The sequence below is a fragment of the Plodia interpunctella genome, chromosome 2 (assembly GCF_027563975.2).
Source record: "Plodia interpunctella isolate USDA-ARS_2022_Savannah chromosome 2, ilPloInte3.2, whole genome shotgun sequence".
Taxonomy (NCBI): Eukaryota; Metazoa; Arthropoda; class Insecta; order Lepidoptera; family Pyralidae; genus Plodia; species Plodia interpunctella.
This window is the reverse complement of record NC_071295.1, coordinates 5,944,903-5,965,051: the sequence shown is the minus strand read 5'-3', so window position 1 is coordinate 5,965,051 and position 20,149 is coordinate 5,944,903. Positions and strand designations below refer to the sequence as shown.

Here is a 20,149-nt window from a genome sequence, read left to right as displayed (position 1 = left end):
TTAGAATGCAGAAGCAGAATTTCCTACAAGGCACATGAAGTCTTTTCTGAAGTTAATAAACATTGTTAAGAAATAGCCAAACATACCTAAATAATGCCAGAAAATAAACCCATCGAATGTACGTATATCGTTGGAGACTGCATTGAAACATTTTTATACATAGAGACTAGCGGCCCGTCCCGGCTTCGCTTGGGTAAAAACATAATAAATTAACACCTAAACCTTCCTTCACTGTCTCTGTCTATTGGTGAAAACTACATAAAAATCCGTACAGTAGTTTATCGCGAACAGACATACAGACGCGGCAGAGGACTTCATTTCATAATAAGTAAAGATACGAGTATATAAATTATTATAACTGAATTCAATTAAGATTCTGAAGACAAAATATTAATCTTTATACCATCAATAATGTAAAGTATACACCACTTTTCAGTAGGTATATTACCTATTGTACTGTATCAGAAATATATCAAATGCTCTTTGGAAATGCTATTGTTGTCTGTCAGCAAGGCTTTGTGTTCCTTAGTCGCGTCATACGACATCCACGTGAAGATATGGCGTAGTCCTATTCTAAGGCAGAACCACAACGCGCAATTCACTCAGTTAACATAGTAATTTTGTTAAAATTTTGACCACTAAGAGCCCAAATCAATTAACATAACACGCATGAGATATAAAACAATGATATGACGTGTAGCGGATATGAACCTCATACATTAGCGTGTTTCCCCAGTCGTGAACTTAGGAGAATGTTATAAATGCGTATTAAATAATTCGGAGTACATAGCACTCTGGTAAGTACCAAAGTACATTATTATGATATGACGGGAAACAACGCGAGCTGCCTACACAAGATTCGTGGTACTGCCAACCTGTTTTTTGCTGTATTACAGAGTGTCTATTTGTGTATCGGTTTATAAAGGCAGTGTTTAGCTCAACATCAACATTAGAGTTTAGGAGCTTCGGTGCGATGGAGCTCAAGTGTGCCGTGGTGTTTACACTTGTAAGCTTGCTGTTAGTGACCGCCAACCCACATGGTTATGACGTGAAAGGAGGTGCTGCGGCTAGGGGTAAGTGACAAATCAATTTTATTACGAGTTACATAAAAAAAGCTCGCGACTTTTTTTGAAGTCGGTTAATTAAAAAGATACTGTAATACTACATAGTCGTCGCGATTTTAATCAGAGTTAAGTCTGAAAATAACGTTACATTATCAGTTTTTAGACTAAAAGTTTGATTGGCGCAGAGATTGCGTTACGAAGTCAACTCGCCAGCAAAAACTGGTGAAGGAAATATGTAAATCCAAGATACCCAACAATGCACACCACAACAAACTCTGTGTAATGTAAATTACTTTTTTGTTATTTTGTGGTTTATAGGTATCATATGCTCCTCGTTGATAAAACATGTGGGTTTCAGATTTTTTCCTAACCGACCTTCAAAATCCGTCAAGTTATACCCTATTTTATATCGCGTTATTTCTTTATATACAAATTTCATCAAGATCCATCTAATGCTTGGCATGTGGTTATTAAACAAATAAACATAGCATCCAAACATTTTAAATTTCTAAATATCAGAACCTAGTTGGTGCTCCTCTTCCTCCGCTCAGCATGGGACATTAACTGTATTCCAAATTTCATAAAAATCGACCCAGCTAGCGATTTCGCCATCAGATTTTCGCATTTCTGATATAAGTACCTAACTATAGACATTTTTCATTGATAAGAAATAATAAAACGAGTTTCTTGAGAGTGTGCTTGGTTTTTTTTATAATACAAATATTACTTATTTAATAAAAAAAAGTGGCCGTGGCGCGTGGATAAAGACTAGATAATTTAATTTTACATACCTTACCTTTGTTTTAAAAATAATATCGGTTGAAAAATATCCTACGACAAACTTGTGCCATGGAACATTAAAAACAAAAAAAATATCTATATCTATTCTGTAGGTAAAATTATTAATTATGTTAAAAACATAATTAGACGATTTAGTTACTGTAATTTTGATGCCTTGTTTACAGCGGAAGCCAGCGCTGCTGCAGGGGCGTTTGGCGTTGCTGGATTGCCTCTAAGTATACAAACGGGGCCTGGGTTTTCTGGCAGCTTCTCAAAGTCGTCTTCGTCCAGCTTCGCATCATCAAGTGCAAGCTCAAGTTCCAGCTCATTTAGCTTCAGTGGTTCAGGGGCTGGTGGAGTTGGATTAAATAGTCTTGGCAATACTGGATCTGGGGTCTGCTCAGGTGGATGTCAAAGTGACTCTAAAGGAATAAACGATTCTAATGGAATAGGGTCACCTGATTTACAAACTATAACTGGAGTGAAATCTAATGCTGCGGCAGGAGCATCTGCCGGATCGTATATTAATTCCAAAGATGGTGATCATAGGCCTTGTTCTAGCGGTAATTGTCCCGTACAATGTGCAGGACCCAACTGTAAAGATGCTAGTGAATCTGAAGCAACAATACCTGAAAGCGCTCACAAAGAATGTGCTTCTGGTCAGTGCAATAATGACAATTCTAAAAATCAGACTAATTGTGAAAATGGCAATTGTAGTGGAAACAACAACAAACCAGCCAGTTCATATGATGCTAATAACTGCGCATCAGGTAAATGTGGACCACCACAAACGACAGGTGATTTTGGAACAAATGGGAAATGTACATCTGGAAAATGTTTGAGTGGACCATCAACAAAACTGGAAAGAGATGACGGGTCTACTGATATTTCTGTCGATATTACAAGTTCGACCACATCACTTGACAGTTCTAGTCAATCTGATACAGCCACGACAAGTACTATCTCTTCGCAAGCCTCTGGAGTTGACTGTAAAAATGGAAATTGCGATTCATTAACGCCGAGCACAAAACCAGGGTATTCCAGTTCAATTTCCTACAATGAAAATCAACCACTAACTACAGTACCCGCTAATAAACCCGCAACAGATTTAATTCCACCTAAAGAAGAAGAACCATGTACACATCCAAATTGTAAAACTCCACAACTGGAAGGGCCAAAATCAATATCTTCGAATGTGTCTCCAGGGAAAAACAATTGTGCAGGAGGCTATTGCGACAACGGACAATCACATAATTATCCTAGACCTATATCAATCAACGAGTACTCGAGCAAAGGCGAACCAAAAATACCCAGTTACGTCCAAGTCCCAACTGACCAAAAAAGCAACAATATTTATCCCTCGACAAATTGCGTTTCAGGTAATTGTGTTAATCCTTCCAATTCAATTCCCTTGCTTCCCAAACTACCTGATAATTCTCAAACTCATTCACCTGCAGTACCACATAACTGCGTGATAGGAAATTGTGGCAGCAGTTCGTCATATCAGACTAGTCCTAATAATCAGGTTTATCAGGCTCCAACTCCAACTCAATCGCAAGAGTTGGATTTTACACCTAATTGTTATTCAGGAAATTGTAATAGCTCTCCTAAACAACCTATAGGTATACCTTATGGACAACCTACCATTTCAAATTATCCGAAGCCAACGCCGAATGTAAACTGCCCTTCAGGGAATTGTGGTAATCCTTTCAACGCTTCTCCTTCTCAATCTAAAATACCCAATTTCCCACAGGGACAATTGCCAACTAATGATTGTGCTTCAGGAAATTGTGGCACTTACCCATCCTATCAAAATAATATTGATATTAATGTTTCTAAGATTCCAATACAGTCACATGTCACAGAATTTTCCAAACCTTCTTACCCCGTTAGTAGTGGTACCACAGGACCTATTCCTTCTCTACAATCTTCTACTAATTTATCAAACTGCGCTAATGGAAATTGTCATTCATCTGATTTTGTAAATTCTAAGCCCACAGTTCCCGGCTATTCTCAAGGACCTTTTCCTATTGGACCGAGCCATTGTCAATCAGGAACTTGCAACAGTTATCCTTCTACTTACAATGTAGATTCATCGTTTCCTAGACTCCCTAGTTATCCACAGAATATATTACCAAGAAAACCACTTAATTGTGTTTCTGGGAACTGTGCTAACTACCCGTCTATAGAAACAAAACCTAGCATTAGTTCTAGCGGTTCTAAATTACCGCATCCTTTTGACCAACCTTCTGGGAGTGCATCACCAACATGTGTGTCAGGTAATTGTGGAAATAATCCTCAACAAGGCAGTTTTGGTTCTTCTGGTTATAAAAACCTATCTTATTCCGGTGCTATACCTTCCCCAAGCTGTGCGTCAGGTAACTGCGCTATTAATCCATCTACGTCTGTTACACCTGGCCCTCAAATACCACTTCAAGGTATTGGAAGCACTGGATACACTAGTTCGACGGGACTATTTTCTTCTGGGGCATCATTAACCACGGGATCTGTTAGCAGTTCCGGCAACTGTGACTCGGGTAAATGTCCAAATTATCCTAGCACGCAGCCAATATCCTATCAACCACAACCTGCATCTTCGAACTCTCCTGTTAATATACCACATATTGTTGCATTAGGAAGTGCAGGAGGTGTTTTAAATACTGGCTCATTCGTGCCTCCATCTTTATCACCAAGTAAACCTAGCATTAGTGCTAGTCATACCACTGCAAACTCTGGTGTTGCAGCTGGAAGCCAATCTCAGTCTTCTGTGCTTTCTAATGTTAATAACAAAGAGGAAGTATACACTGGTGGGTTTGGGGGACCTCCAGGAATTCTTAAACCACACGAATTTACTGCTCCTTCTCCTCAACTTCCATCTGGTAACAACAACGACCAAGGGCATCGTCAATGTTCAACCGGAAAATGTGATACACATTCAGAAGAAGACGGTTCCAATCCTTCCGGTACAAGACCGTGTACATCAGGAAAGTGTGGGACCCAAAATGGCAAACCTCATTATGGACAAAATACCGCTAGTGGAGCTTTTGCTGTTGCTGCGGCCGGAAGCGAAGGAGTACTTTATACTGAAGGTTTTGGTGGCCCGCCAGGTATATTAAAGCCATTTGATGGCGGAAAAATTGGAAATATTGCTGCAATTAAACATCAAATAGGAGCCTCATTAGGCAGTAATAATGATGCTGTCAGTGGCAATAAATTAAATGGTGGTTATGGAGTATTTTCCGGGGCAGCTGCGTCGGCGAATGCTGGTATATTTGGTAGTGGGAGTTACGGGGATCACAATAAAGCTGGTGGTTGCAATTCTGGCTGTGGAACTTCAGGGCACGATTCTTACGGCGGAAACTTCGGTGTGGCTGGGGGTTTATCAAAGAGTGGCCTGTTGGAAAAACTACACAATGGACTGAATGGTTTGGGTGCTCTGGCTCAAAGCGCAGCAGGCGCTGTCGGCGGGGCCGGTGCCAGCTCCTACGCTGTCGGAGGAAGCTTCGCAGGCAGTTCAGCTTCAGCTCACTCCGTTGCCGGATCTGCAACAAAAGGAGGTGGGTGTCCATTTAAACTAGTAGTTATGTAATTATTTAGTAATGTGGCCAGACTAATGGCTGTAATAGCATACACAACTATTTACAAAATTATGTGACACGAGTAGGATTCTAATGTGAAAGCTCAAGTTTTATTACAAAATTTCATTTAAGTAACCAGTTTTTCAAGTCATCAGAAAGAGCTTATTGCATTCAACGCAACATGACAAAAAAAACATTTCCGTGCAAAAACCGTTGAGGAGTTGAATCCGATTCTGGATGCACCATACACATGGGTAATGCTTATCATAATAATGCATTGTCATAGAAACTGGTGTGACGTGGAAAATTTCAAGTTTGTACGACATGCGGAAGTAACAGACATACATCGGGATAGGTGAAACGAAATATAAACTTGTGAAATAGCAAAAGTTCAACAATGTATCATTATGTCAATGTTGTTTGTTTCAGGTTACGGCAGATAAATTTGAAGTGCAATGAATCTTATGTTCCAACGAAAAGACTTGAAAATTAATATTAAGTAGAAGAAATAATTATATTGTGATGTGATAATCATTAGCTTAATTGATGTTTGAATAAATATACTATTTTCATATAAATTGTTAATTTACGAGTATTATACACCTTATCTTACTTGTGTACAGATTTTTTAAATCTTACAAACCAATAGAACTATACAAATAAGCATCTACAAATAATTTAAATATATAGTTGCACACATCGAATGCATACATATTTGTTGATACTTAAATAAATAGAAAAATATATGTCTATGCAGTACACGTAGGTAAACAAAGATATGCCACGCTCAAGATCACGTGTTATTTAAAAATTCTTGTATCCTTTTATAGATTTATAGTAATTGTTATAATGACCATTGAAAGAGTATAAATGATACAATGATGCTTATTTCACTTTATAATCATCGTAATAATAAACGAGCGGTTAGTCCTCTTACGTCTGACCTTCTAAGGACAGATCATCATCTCATTAGGAATAAATCACATTAGTATTATGCTCTACTGATACAATCGTCGTCGTCGCCCCCATCCATTGTCTCATAACACGACTTTAGGTTAGGTATGCACTACTGTTTATTACGGATGTTGGGCAAATTAAATAAATTAGTCTTTTAAACACTTTTTACGAGTAGAAGTGGCTACAAATTTGCACTAATTAACTACGACTAATTTTATATCCTCCAACCGCTTTGATCCATTTTCGCAACTGAAGAACACTCCATCAGATATTAGGATATTCCTTGAGCTGTGCGGGATAACACAAGACCATATTCTATGGGAATTCAATTCCTAACATTCTCATTGGTTTAATAACTCTCATACTACAATTTGAGCGTTACGACAAACATTACATGCGATGCCAATCAATTATTTTTTTTTTTGTCTAAATAGACGACTATTTAATTGCTTAATGGTGAAAATATTTGGCAGCAATGTTGAGTCACGACGTGATGTCATAGCTTTGTATCCGGGAAACAAGACAAATTTTAATATAATTTAAATGTTTTACCACATGAATATCAAGTAGAGCCTTCAGAACGGCAACAATCGAAATTCTAAAATTACTTTGCTTGTGGGATACTTTGTGTTGTGAGTCATTCTATGAAAACAAAACGAAGCAATGTAAGTCATACTTGGCCTAAAAATGTGTATACATAGACAGATATGTATATCTAGTTACTTAGGTATATCTACAACTAATCTAATCAAGATTAGTTTTTGAATGTTAATTTAAGAAGTTTTCACCTATTTCTGTGCCAAAGTTCATCTAAATCGGTCGAGTAGTTTTTGAGTTTATTCATTAAAAACACAAGTAAAAATCTTTTCTCTTTATAATATTAGTGTGGATTGACAAAAAATAACATATATAAATCTTCTAAATAAATTATAGTGTACTTACCTACTCATCTTTGTTAAATGCCATGTGGAATGTTATCAGGAGTAGTGAACTCCTGGCGGAAAGGCTGGCTGAGTAATAAAGTCGATTATATCCTCGCCCAGTCGTATTATTCACGAAGGCTTGTCAGGGTCATTTCATATCATGAACTTAATCTATGTACCTATGTTCGCACACTATCTAAAGTACCTACACACATTTTTTAAAACCTCATCTGCATATGTAGTTTAATATCACAGATCGCGTAAATTAATTTTAAACCCATTAGACAGATTGTTTTTGCGTGTCCGAACTTCATTTTTTGTTCAATGTATAATTACACATACGAAATAATAAAATGATACATAAATCTTTTTATTCCGTGCCGAATCGATAATTTAAAATTTCTTGTTTATTTTGACACACAAAAATGTTTATCGAAAATATTTGCTTGAAGTATTTTTATTATTTCATACGTAGCTACTTATTAAATGTTGCTTTAAATTTATTTCGCTTGAAGCCTGCCCTTCGTTACAACCTATTTCTACTTGTCCTAATTTAGATAACTATTGAACATTTAGCAGTTTACATTTAGCATCTGAAATTTAACTTGTACTTTTAAATTCTATATTACGACAATGTATTTATAATTAATTAGGTATCATGTGTGATATTATATGTCATGCGTGACTAGCGAACCGATGCACGTGATGATCACATTTATATTGTCACATTAAAATAAACATTGATATTTCCCGTCGCCTAGAGCCAGTTACTGCATATTAAACAATTATGGGAATTGCAATTACAAATGTGTTATTGAGTTATTTTCTTGTATATATCTCACCCATTAATGTGTACTTGTATAGCCACGAACTTTAAGTAAGAGATAATTGATTAAAAAACACTTGTCAAAACTGTATCAGTCTGGATCGGTAAATAGAGTAAATAAGCATATCAAAGGCAAACGTGAAGCATTAAATTCTAGGTAAATAAGTACAGGGTACAGACTCCTTATATTTAAGTAATTTAGATCGATGTATTAAAGAATTCATACAATTTCATGTAAACCTACCATTCGGATTACAAAAACAAATATTATGATGACCTCGCGACAGCTAGCACAATCGATTTGCGATGCAACTACTGCAATTCGGGTGTTCGTAAATACGAAATGCGCAACCAATAAGTACCGAGAATGCTAATCTGTAATATGGCGTGGACGCACATACTAATACCTAAAGGCATTCACTTATTCCTGGAAATGTGTCAAATGTCTAGGTTCCCGAGTTATTGACATCGTAAATAGCGCTATAAAATGTGTGCGTGGGTGCATGGGGTCTGCATTGAAGGTATTTGTGGAAATTATATATTGCACACAGCTTGAAATGATTTTAATAAACGTTTTTACAACATTTTAGCTAAGTTTACTTTTAATTTTTGAGTGGATCAAATGTTGCAAACTTAATTAGAACTAAGTAACTTTTGAAAAATATTTACAAAATAATTGTTGGCCTCGGTTCCGGTGATAGTAATACATTTTGGTGGCTGGAAGGAAGACTTCGATGATAACTGGACAGGGATGAATAATCATTTTACGCATGTGGAATGGGCTCCAAGTAAAGTCGAAGATCTTTCAGATTGTCATGATTTGTCAAACATTTTAGTTACAGTTCGAAATAAGGTCGGTTTTATCAATCAAAAATTCTGGAACATTAGCTTCTATGCTTGCTTAATTTTATCTAAGTAACATTTGCAAAAAAAAATAATTTATTGTAGGTATGTCAGTTCCAAAACTTATTGATTTATTAAACTAATATATCGGCAAAATCATTTTTTTTTTACAAATAAACTGTATGTCGTCAAACAACAGACCACAGGCGTCGCGGCCGCTGCTTGACCTACGACCGGCCACAGTGACCGCTTTCCCTAATGCTAATCATAAACTTTAAGCTGGTTAGATATAGAGATAAGATTAACCAAAGATCTTACAATTGATAGAAGCGAAATATATTTATAATATCAAAATTCTTTTAGGACTAATTTTCTTCAACCTCTACTTAGACCCAAAATGAAGGCGTTAGGTATACGTAATATTACGTGACGTTACAAACACTATAGCAATTTTCCAAATAATTACCTTATTATGTAAATTCTTAATTGTCTTCCAAACAAAACACTACATTCACACAAGAGTAAAATCACATTATGTAGTAAATAAGTAATTAATTAGATAAATAGATAATTATTTTCTTAGAATTCCGTACCAAGTAACAATTTTTCCTTGAGTAATCGACTCAATACTAAAACAATCAGTAAGAATTTTCATTGTTTGGACTTCATAGTTATCATTCTTATCTATTCCATACTCACTCTAGGCCCGCGGTGCGTAAGCTCGCATCGTATTGGGCAACGTTTCGCAAATCGCTTCTGCGGACCACAATACCGTGACAAGCGGCGAAGACAAATACTTGTTATCTTATGAATAATGCCGATTATGTTGAGTAAACACGCACGTACGCGTACCGGTGCATTTTTCACAAAAGTTCATCATTTACAGCGTGTGTTCGTTTTTTTTTGTTGGAGTAAAAATGGAGTAAAACTTCTACGAATTATTAACCCTTCTTGCTAGAAGTGTAGTTTTTTCGAGAAAAGGTCAACACCACATTTATTTTCAGGTCAGTTTTCATTTGATATTTTATCAAAACATGCTTTGTAAAATATCGAATAAACGATCGCATTGCTGGAATCCAAGAATTTTTATATGAGATGAGTGAGAGATGTCCTAAAAATAAGATTAATTGTGTAATATAATAGGGAACATATGAATATTTTGGGGGTGGTGAGATATGAAAAATAACGGAGATATTTTTTTAATAATTTTTAAATTCACTCACTACCTCTGCGCAGGGTAGCAAGCAAGAAAATGTCTGATTTATTTTCTCATGGGGAGATCACATGTTATCTCGTATATAACTTCATTTGTTTAATCATGCGATGCAATGTACGCCACTTCTTATTGATAAATTTACGCCTATCAGCCCTTTCGACTGTCTGATATAGGTATTGGAGCCAGTAAGATGTTGGCATCTATTTGACGACCTCGGTGTCGCAGTGGTAAAGTTCTTGCCATTGAACCAAGAGGTCCCAGGTTCGATCCCCGGTCGGGTCATGATGGAAAATGATCTTTTTCTGATTGGCCCGGGTCTTGGATGTTTATCTATATATGTATTTGTTATAAAATATAGTATCGTTGAGTTAGTATCCCATAACACAAGTGTCGAGCTTACTTTGGGGCTAGCTCAATCTGTGTGATTTGTCCTAATATATTTATTTATTTATTATTATTATTTGGATACAATATTACAATGACGTTGCTTATTTATCATCGTATTTAATGTTCGGTATGTTAAGATTGCTGCATTACATAATATTGCATCGGAAAAACTGTACTCGTAAGTATCTTTTATGTAGGTAATCGACACCAAGTTTGGATCATGATAACGCAGCAGATGGGATTTTTATTGATTGTATGAAAAATGATCGTAATTAACGTCACATTGGTTTCTCCCATCAATCTTTGCGGACAATGGTGAAATCTCGGCATAACCGGTCAATTTCTCTCTTGCGGGGATGGCATCGCCGGTGGCGCTCGGCGATTGCGCAGTGCATATGTCGTCCTGAATGGCGCACGCGCAGCCGAGCACCCTGTATGTAACGGCACGGGTCGGGCCGCACGAGTCACCTAGATGTCGCGCCTATTGTCCACACCGGCCAGCTGGGTGAGCCCCTACCTCCTCATTACCTCACACTTTCAATATTGGGTTACGAGAATTTTACTTCAAGGTCCTCTTTTCGGAGCAAATAGAAGCGGTATAAATGCAAAGACGAGTAACAATGGCACGCAGTTGAGGTTCAGAAGCTCGTGAGAAAAATGAATGCTTACGCTGTTTTCTTTTTGTGCAGTGTTGTGGGTACGTGAATTATGGATTGCATTTGAACACAGGACAAAGCAGACTAATAAAAATTAAAATACCATATTCTAATTTGCCCAATACGTATTAAAAAGTGTCTAATTATTTTTACGTAATTAGTACGTAAATATTTTCAAGAATCATAAAGTTAAATTTGTAGAAAATAGTTTATATAAGTAGTAGGTAGTTAATCTTAAAGTGTTCTTAGGCTAATATCTAGGTAAAGTACTAGCCCAAGGACACTTACGATTAACTAAAGCTGGCTATAATTTTCCTTAATACTATTCCAGGTAATACCTTTGGGTATTACGCGCCGAGAGAGGCTCCCTACAACACGGGGCCAAACGACCCTTACTCCGTCGCTGTTGACCCCAACTTCCTGCAGCAGCCATCGCAGCGTCTGTTCTGGGGCAATGGACAGGGAAGCAACCAGGTCGGCGGCACGGGACTGTGGGCTACGCTAACGAACAAGTTTCCATTCCTTGGCAGCATGTTTGGTCGGATGGAACTGCCTTCGCAATATGGGGTTCCAAATCAGTACGAATTAGCAACGCAATATGGTGCACCTCCTCGAGTACAGCCTCAGTTCTACCAAGCGCCTCCTGTTTATCAACAGCATCCTCAGCAGTTTGCACAAGGATTTGTGCCGTTCGGTCGCGATGTAGGACTGACGGATGATGCTGTGATCATCACGCCGCCACAGGTCCCTATCAATCCGCAGCCCGCGCCAGCGCCGGCGCCGGTGCCGGAGCCACAACCGGGATACCAGTACAACAAACCTCAATACAGACTGGACCTACCGCACAAGTAACATTTCTATTCTGACCAAACTAATGTTCGTCAGTACCTCGTAGTCGTAATAGTAGATATTAATAATATTTCACGAATTTCTCATTTGTATTTGTCATTTTTTGTCTTAATTTGTATCACGTGCAAATGCACTTAGCTACACATAGCGCAGTGTATGATGGCACTGCATCAGTTTTCAGTATATAAGATTTCTCAAACGGGTATTTATTAGTCAATAAACAACTCCTAGACTTGTATTACATTTCAATAAATTTCACAAAGAGGCTCTCTTAGTTTAAGGTTTAAGTTCAAATTGCATTGAAAAATAAGCTTTGCCTATTTAATTACGCAGGTGCACAACATATTTTTGTTTAATAAAAACGGTAACCAAAGTAACAATTTTATTTTATTAAAATAAAACCCATCCATATATTAATATAACTATTTATGAATAACTCAGAAACAACTTTTTTTTTAATTCCTTGGTAAAATACTCAATTATTAATGTACTAAATATTTTTGTAAGTACTCATGTATTTAGTGGATAAGACCGCTGCATTATTTTTATTATATATATTTTAAATTATAAAGTGTGTAGAAGATACTGAAAAAATATTTGCGATCTTATTTTAAAAGTGGGAAATTAAATTAGTTAGAGACAGAAGTATATTGGTCGTAATACCCCTGGCCTGAGGAGTCTAGACCCACGGACGAGCTGGCCTGAACTGAGTGAGCTCCTGTGACAGGACCCGATAGACGCCGAGTCTGGCCCGCGCTGCAAACAAGGAATTAGCTACAATATACGGAAATACAGAGGCGTGCAATGTGATGAAGCGACGTAAGAACGCAAAATTATAAAACGTGAAAAATAAATTAATTCGTTCATGCATTCTCAAGGAAGGGTTGGTATGAGGCAGGTTGCCGGTTGTAAAATCACAGCCGAATACTTTTGGTTTATTTTGAATTGAAAGATTTGATTGATTGAATTTTTTGGTTTAGTTTTATTCTGACCCCTAGTTTCGCAGCGTTATAGCCCCGAAATCAATCAGGAATGACGCGAAGTTAAGAAAGAGACACATGATATGTACAGACAGAGGAGATATTAAAGTAATTATAAAGGGTTACTATGGGACTAATAGAAGCTAAAACATTTTTTTTTTAATTTTTGTCTGTCTGTCTGTCATTCCGTTTATCTATCTACCAGTATGTTTGTTAATTCGCGCATCACGCATTGTCAGATGTTCTAATTTAAAACCACTCCAAATTATCTTCACCCTTGCCTAAACCAGACGACAAAAGAACAGACTTTAAACGACAGATACGAGGGAACATGACTTACAATAGTATTATATACAATAAGAGTATGTCATAATTCGGTGTGGCTTTATGTTTTAAGCAGCCAAAATAAAGTAACATTAAAGGTATAATATAATGTTTCCACTAAACAGGAAATTACAAAGTACTAGATGCTTCCTACTTAACACACTTAATCTTAGACTGTGAACCATCAGCAACGGAAATAGTTACTTTTTACCGTTTAATTATTAGCTTTCCATATTAAAAAAAAAGAAGAAAACATCCTCAAATATTATCTGGCACTTATATTTTACAAGTTTTTATTTAGTTTAACTGTTTTGTCTGTCTGTAATCTATCTTGCAAGTTAGATTACTTCTACTTCCAGTTGTGCTACAGAGTTGAAATTTCCCACGGCACTTCAATTTCCATAACAATGCATTATTATAATAATCATGACCTGATGCTGCACCGAGGATCGGCTCCCACCGAGGGAAATCCTCGACGGTTTACAGCACTGTCATGGGTTTTTAGTCAGGCGTTAAATGACACAAGATATCTGACGATAAAAAAAGCATGTGGCAAATTAGACATTTTTGTACAAAAAATTGTTTAGTATTTAATGTGCGAGCGTAATTTCAGGATAAACACAAAGATTAACAACACATAAATCGTAACAATGAATTGAATTTATTATTATAGGATAATTTTAATAAATATTATCTTCCGGCAGTTGCACAGCCATGGCGCGGGCGTGCGCAGGGTCAGGGTGCGCGGGCGCAGGGTGCAACTGATGGAAAATGTTCAGGATGGATGTGCCGACACCATGTTAGTCTATATTACTCGCAGCGCCGCCTTAATTCCTGCTGGACACAGAAAATATTTTAGGTTAGTTACCAACCAATGTTTACATAGATTTTTTTTTCGATTTTCAGGACAAAATTTATCTACTTATTTATGCCAATTTTCCACCGTATACATGTGAAAAGTTTTGGTAAACACGAATTCCTATTCGATTAGTAAATAAACAATCAAACAAGGAGCTTTAAGTTGTAATATTTTAATGTTATAAGTTATTTTATTTTTTCAAACTCGGAGTCCATATAAAAGACATCAACGACACCTTTAACTTTGCAATATTTTATAGAGATTCTCTAGTTATGATAAAAATAAAATAAATTGGTTTCTTAATCAATTATTAATTAAGTAAATAAATTTTAATAAATATTAGTAACTCTTGTTTTATTTGTCATATCGACTTACATGGATTATTTTCAAAAAATCGAAAGTTAGCACACGTAATTTTAGACATGTTTGTTCATCCCCTCACCTCAGGGCAGGGTTGGTGGCGCCATAGGAGCCGGAGGGGGCGCCCCAGCCCCCCCAGCTGGGTTGACCACCAGCTTGAGCATTTGCATTGGCATTAGCATGCGCGTCCGCACCGCTCCCTGGAAAGAAATAAATTAAGAAAGTTATATGCGGAAATAATATAATATGATAAAAATCTCCTATATGTATATTGTTTATATAAAAGGTACGGAAAAAGGTTTTTTGAATATAACATTTTCTCATTTCATCCATTTTTAGAATAGAATAGAAATAAGTTTATTCAAAAAACTACAGACACAAACATAATAACCAAAAAAAAATTAAGATAAAGAAAAAAAATCAAAACGTGGGTAAGTACAAAAAGTGATTATGGGTGTGTGTGCTGCAGTAATGTAAACAGGCCGCAACTCAGTGATGTTATTACTCTAGGAGCAATACACTGACTTTCAGTTGGAGCCTTTACTACTAAGTTGCTAAGAAATTTTTCATATTCAGCAGCTCTAGTGTAACCCTGAAATACGTGTTGGTATAAATTCATAACATTTTACAAAAATAAAAATGTTGTCCGGAGATTTTGTTCACGTAAATTCAACGTTTTCATTTAAGCATAAAATTTAGCAGTGAATTTCCTTGAGATCTTTTTCAAGGGTTAAAGTCATATTGATTTACTAGGTTTCCTCTTGATCTTCTTTCTTTTCGAATGTGTTAATTGCCTACACTGGTGTCATTTTATTCAAGTCGCCTAAAGGCATTTAACCTAATTTGTAATGTAAACATTCGGTAATATTATCTTTTTGTTAATTTAATTTTAATTAAATACTACGCACACACGTAATTATATAAAATTGTTATTGAAGAAATAAATGAAATGAAACGAATACCTCTACCTCTACCACTAGTATGTATTACTTGTCACGTCAAGTATATATGAACACTAGTGAACTTAAACTGTTAACCAGCGATGCAATGTTGAAATATAAAAATTAACGATTACCTAGTGTTTTGTTTTACTTAAATAAATGATAAGTTTTATGCAATGAGTAAACACAACAAAAACCTCGTCATTTTTGCTCTACCAAACGGTTAGTAGTCCGGTTAACCGAACTATAGTTTGAGTAGCAAATGGTCCAGTTGGATTCTACAATCATACACGTGACTGGTTCAAATCAAAACCAATCAATCTGAAAGGAGAGCAGCTTACGGTATCCGAAATTTTCGATGAGTTGAATACTCGAAGGTGTTTGAGAAAGCTAGTTCAATTGGTGCAATATTTTTTTATGACCGTACTTAGTAAGATAGAAGACCAACGCTAAAACAGAGCGTGGATTTGTACCGTTAGTTGAACGGTGCCTTTTACTCTACCCACTACAGTGCGTGATCTATATTCAAAACAGTTTATTGTAAGGAGCATTAAGGATAGTTGTCGACTTTGAGCGAATTAATTGTTCTAATATTTTTTCTGCGATCTAGTATTTCTCCCTCACTCTTGCCTGCGTTTTCCCCGGTTCTTTCCCAGTTGTTAAGCTTCGAAGCTTAACGCCGATTTTTAATTTTTTTTTCCACTTATTAATATCATCTACTTTCTCTCACTCTATCTCTCATTTGAATGGTTTCCCGGGTCCTTCCGCGGCCCATGGAGCGTCGGAGCCCAGGGTCCTCTTTCGATTTTCTTGACATTATCTATTATTCAGCAGCGAAGCGAGCGAGGTCTACAAATGAACTTGGGCCAAAAATACATTTTTGTATGTATGTTTATAATGCGATAAGTTTCTAGCCGTTGGTCTGATTTTGATAAAATTACCTAAAAGGTATGTAGGATCTGTTCGTGTTGTTCGTGTTCGTTCAAAATTCGTGGGAAAACAAAAACCGTTTTTGAAATATTCTCAATTTTGTAAAAACTCAAAAAAATATTGTGTTCGCGAGGTCCAAGTTCGCGGCGAACAACTAGTATCTTCAATTTTTACATGAATTTTCGTTTATTGCTAAAACAGAAATTGTAAATACTGAATGAATTAAAAAATTAAATCTCCATGAACTTTTGGCACGAAGCTTTCTTTGACACGATCTAGACGCTTATTTTATTCGTAGTGTGTGATCCAAACAAATATGTTGAAGCAATGTTCAATAAAAACTTTGTATTTAACTCAGTTCACTCACTTCTAATTGGCCAATAACTTCCGGTGTTGGGTGTGATCATCGAAAATAAAACTCTGTCACGATCACGATTCTTGAAGGACTTTTAAACACGTTTGTGAAAAAACATAAGTATTTACTCCATAAATATTACAACCATGAAAGATCTGATCGTGTGCTTCTGTCATCTAAGAATGAACTTTTAATTTTGAAAAGCTTTCACTTATTCCATACATTTAAATTATTTTGCTTTTAAAAAAGTCATGTCCGGATTTAATAAAATCGGACACCAATATTAGCTCATACTCGATAAGAAAGAAAAGATGTTTTGGAATATTTTTAGGATCTGTGCTGTTATACTTATATGGTTTTAAATTTACTGGAGAGCCTTGTAAAACACTGGAAGTTTGTATTAAAATTTAAGTTCATTCTCGCAGCGTGTCATTGGCATTGTTTAAACAGCACTTGTCAGCAGCGGTAGATATAACTGAAAGCATTCCACATGTGTGCCTACTGTTACCCATGTATGGCGCAAGTTAGACAAAGTAAACGCACTTACCACGTGAACAATTGTACGTAAAAATTTGTTTTTGTTTGCATTTTGACGTTTCATTAGTTTAAAATGGTTGTTCCCTTATGTTTCATAGTTCAAACGACCAAAAATATAGTTAGGTATTTCGCGTTTTGTTAGATATGCATAGACAGAAGTATCTATGCAATCCCAATTTGACAAAATTCCACACATATTTATTTTTTCTCAAAATCCCATCAGAATCCGAATAAATTAAAGAGTATATTGCAGTACTTACAGCCATTAGCTTGCGCGTTAGCATTGGCGTTAGCGTTGGCACTGGCCCCTGATCCCCACTGGGGCACGCCCGAGGCGTACGGGTAAGGCTGCAGCGACCGGCGCAGGCGCCGCAGTGGCACCGGTGCGGACTCGTGGCCCTCAGCGTCGATGATATAGTACGAACGGGGTACGTAAAACTGGCCCTCTGAAATCATCGCGGTACTATTTCAGAATTTTGCTATTATATCGGTATTATACGGATATATCGGTATATATACGTATAGATGTCGAAATCGAGCAAGTGTCCAGAGAATCTTAATAAAGTATAGCAAAAAATATCAAAATGTTTTTCTCGGAAGAGTTTGTAAGGAAATATGAAAACAGATACAGATCAGTCGCGGGAATCCCACAACGACAGCATCGCTATATGATACTAATGGATAACCGCTGAAAGTACCTAGCCTATAGACACTCGTAATAATGGGACGATGCATCCCACATGCCACCATCGCGATGGTGGGTTAGTTATGTATGGATTTCATTCTTAAATTAGTTCCAACAAAAATCAATATATATAGATGATTTCATCCAAACACAATATTACTCATTTATATAAGTTAAATCAATCTGCAATGTCTTTCAATCAATGAACAATGAAGTCGTTCAATCAAAGACAGTCCTGAAATAATACCTAATTAGCAATACATTTTAACTACATAAATAAAGGAACGTAAATACGTATAAAAGTAAAAAAATATATTGGTTAAAATGAACATCCTCACAGTCATGTTCAAGGGTGAGATCATCATAATCACGATTTCACAAAGACGAGCTTTTAAACTGCGACCTTAACGCATCGTGATTACCGCTATTTTGATTTTAACTAGGTATACAATTAACAAAATTCGATGATTGGAAGGTCCTGTTACCTAATGGTAATAGATTCATCTATAAAAAATGCACCGCTTGTATGGTATGAATGAGAGAATAAAGTTTCAAGTGTCTGAATTTTGAAATCGTAAATAATTTTAATAATTATGCTATAGATTTCCATTGATTTAATCATATAAATAAAACAATTAAATCATATTAACAATAATTTCATTAAAAATATCCAAGCCTTCTATAATTTGTCATCAAAACTTTTGTTTATAAGAAAAATGTTTATTCACGAAACAAGGTGCTCGTTCTTCATAAGTGATAAAAACTTGAAAGCCCATTGTAAATTGCGACCCATCGAAGATTACTCAGAGGAATAACGTACCAAAAAGAAAAACAAGTGATAGTACCTAAATAATACCGGTGGTTGCTGCAAAGACAGGGGGCACTAACCTGCCAGAGCCAGGGCCACGACGGCCGCGAAGATTAAGAATGTGCAGTTCTGCATGACGACGGTTCTCCTCAGAAGCCTCCGTGGAACTAACTTGGCCCTCCCCGCGTGCGGCTATTTATGGCAACTTCGTTTCAAGCCTCTCTGAAGCGCGCGCGCATCGTACATGCACACCGTAACGGTTTTTTGGTAGAAGGTTCAAAAAAACCTTTGGTCAATTGAACGGAGTGCAAAATAAGAATTTCCAATTTGGTTTTTCAATTCTTGGTATAAATAGGTGCCAAAGAAACGTGATAATGATATTTTATTTAGAAATAATAAGTGTATGTAATCGTAATATTTCTATGTCATGTCAGATGCCTTTAGGCGCCTTTAATAAAATCTAACCCCCGTTGTTTACGAATTTATTTTCAAACTGGTACAGAACTATCATACATTACTTAGGTACCTACCTACCTGTAGCATTAATGGTTAAATTATTTAGAATATAGTCTATAGGTAGATATAGGGTAGGTACCTACGTGGGTACTTAATTAAAAAAGGATCATCAATCAAGTAATTCAAAAAAGTAAAATTTAAGTATCTTATATTTTACTTTTGAATTTTTATTATTCCCTAAAAAAATAGAATAGTAGAATGTTGTTGACCAAGGCACGAAAGCAATAAACATCCATACCTACGAGAGGTAGACAAAATGAAAAGCTCTTCTTTTCAGAGAAAAAATGTTTTCTTATCATTACAATGTAAGCTAACGAAAAATAAAGTAATCTTTTTTCATAAAATATTGTTTAAATAATTTAATTGAGGTTTTTCAATGCAGGATGGAGCAGGCAATGCAACTAGTCAAATGGGTCGGCTTTCCTACTCTTTCTCTTTTTCACAGAAGCTTCGCCGTCCTTGGTAGTCTTACTACATATACGTATGCGTGCCATTACGCATATCCTCCTTGACAACATTAAGTCAGCAAGTTTTTGGGTTTGCCCCTTCTGCTTGGCTCGGCATGGACAGGACATTTGTATTCTATCTAGATTTATGCAATACTATCTAGATTTATGCATGGCCGTACCAAGGCATGGTTCTGGAAGTTTATCTGCTACTTATATCACGAACATGAAGACTGGACATTATAATAATCTATTATGAAGAACTCAAGCCATTACCTGGATCATTCTACCAATACGCTAGGCATGTAATATTATAATAATAAAATATT

At 36.3% G+C, this 20,149-nt stretch overlaps 3 protein-coding genes across 3 annotated transcripts; 2 read left to right on the top strand and 1 right to left on the bottom strand.

The window, feature by feature from the left end:
* Positions 1 to 924: 924 nt before the first annotated feature.
* Positions 925 to 6,000, top strand: LOC128681142 (serine-rich adhesin for platelets-like). Its single transcript, XM_053764791.1, has 3 exons — positions 925 to 1,073; positions 2,030 to 5,401; positions 5,852 to 6,000. The coding sequence occupies exons 1-3, from the start codon at positions 974 to 976 to the stop codon at positions 5,863 to 5,865; spliced, it is 3,486 nt and encodes a 1,161-aa protein (XP_053620766.1). The 5' UTR covers positions 925 to 973; the 3' UTR covers positions 5,866 to 6,000.
* A 5,158-nt stretch (positions 6,001 to 11,158) lies between these two features.
* LOC128681127 (uncharacterized) lies at positions 11,159 to 12,278 on the top strand. Its single transcript, XM_053764767.1, has 2 exons — positions 11,159 to 11,271; positions 11,562 to 12,278. Exons 1-2 carry the CDS (start codon positions 11,232 to 11,234, stop codon positions 12,080 to 12,082), a joined length of 561 nt encoding a protein of 186 aa, XP_053620742.1. The 5' UTR covers positions 11,159 to 11,231; the 3' UTR covers positions 12,083 to 12,278.
* A 210-nt stretch (positions 12,279 to 12,488) lies between these two features.
* On the bottom strand, positions 12,489 to 19,077 carry LOC128681135 (uncharacterized). Its single transcript, XM_053764778.1, has 4 exons — positions 18,939 to 19,077; positions 17,626 to 17,811; positions 14,685 to 14,802; positions 12,489 to 12,835 (listed from the first exon to the last, which is right to left on the bottom strand). Exons 1-4 carry the CDS (start codon positions 18,991 to 18,993, stop codon positions 12,709 to 12,711), a joined length of 486 nt encoding a protein of 161 aa, XP_053620753.1. The 5' UTR covers positions 18,994 to 19,077; the 3' UTR covers positions 12,489 to 12,708.
* Positions 19,078 to 20,149: the final 1,072 nt, after the last annotated feature.

Excerpts from the sequence above, each read along its gene's own strand:
- LOC128681127 (XM_053764767.1), top strand. The coding sequence starts at position 11,232 with ATGAATGCTTACGCTGTTTTCTTTTTGTGCAGTGTTGTGG. Across the intron at positions 11,272-11,561 it reads CTTTTTGTGCAGTGTTGTGG|GTAATACCTTTGGGTATTAC; the intron begins GTACGTGAATTA and ends ATACTATTCCAG.
- LOC128681135 (XM_053764778.1), bottom strand. The coding sequence starts at position 18,993 with ATGCAGAACTGCACATTCTTAATCTTCGCGGCCGTCGTGGCCCTGGCT. Across the intron at positions 14,803-17,625 it reads TAACGCGCAAGCTAATGGCT|GGAGCGGTGCGGACGCGCAT; the intron begins GTAAGTACTGCA and ends ATTTCTTTCCAG. Across the intron at positions 12,836-14,684 it reads GCCACCAACCCTGCCCTGAG|CGCGGGCCAGACTCGGCGTC; the intron begins GTGAGGGGATGA and ends CCTTGTTTGCAG.
- LOC128681142 (XM_053764791.1), top strand. The coding sequence starts at position 974 with ATGGAGCTCAAGTGTGCCGTGGTGTTTACACTTGTAAGCTTGCTGTTA. Across the intron at positions 1,074-2,029 it reads AGGAGGTGCTGCGGCTAGGG|CGGAAGCCAGCGCTGCTGCA; the intron begins GTAAGTGACAAA and ends CCTTGTTTACAG.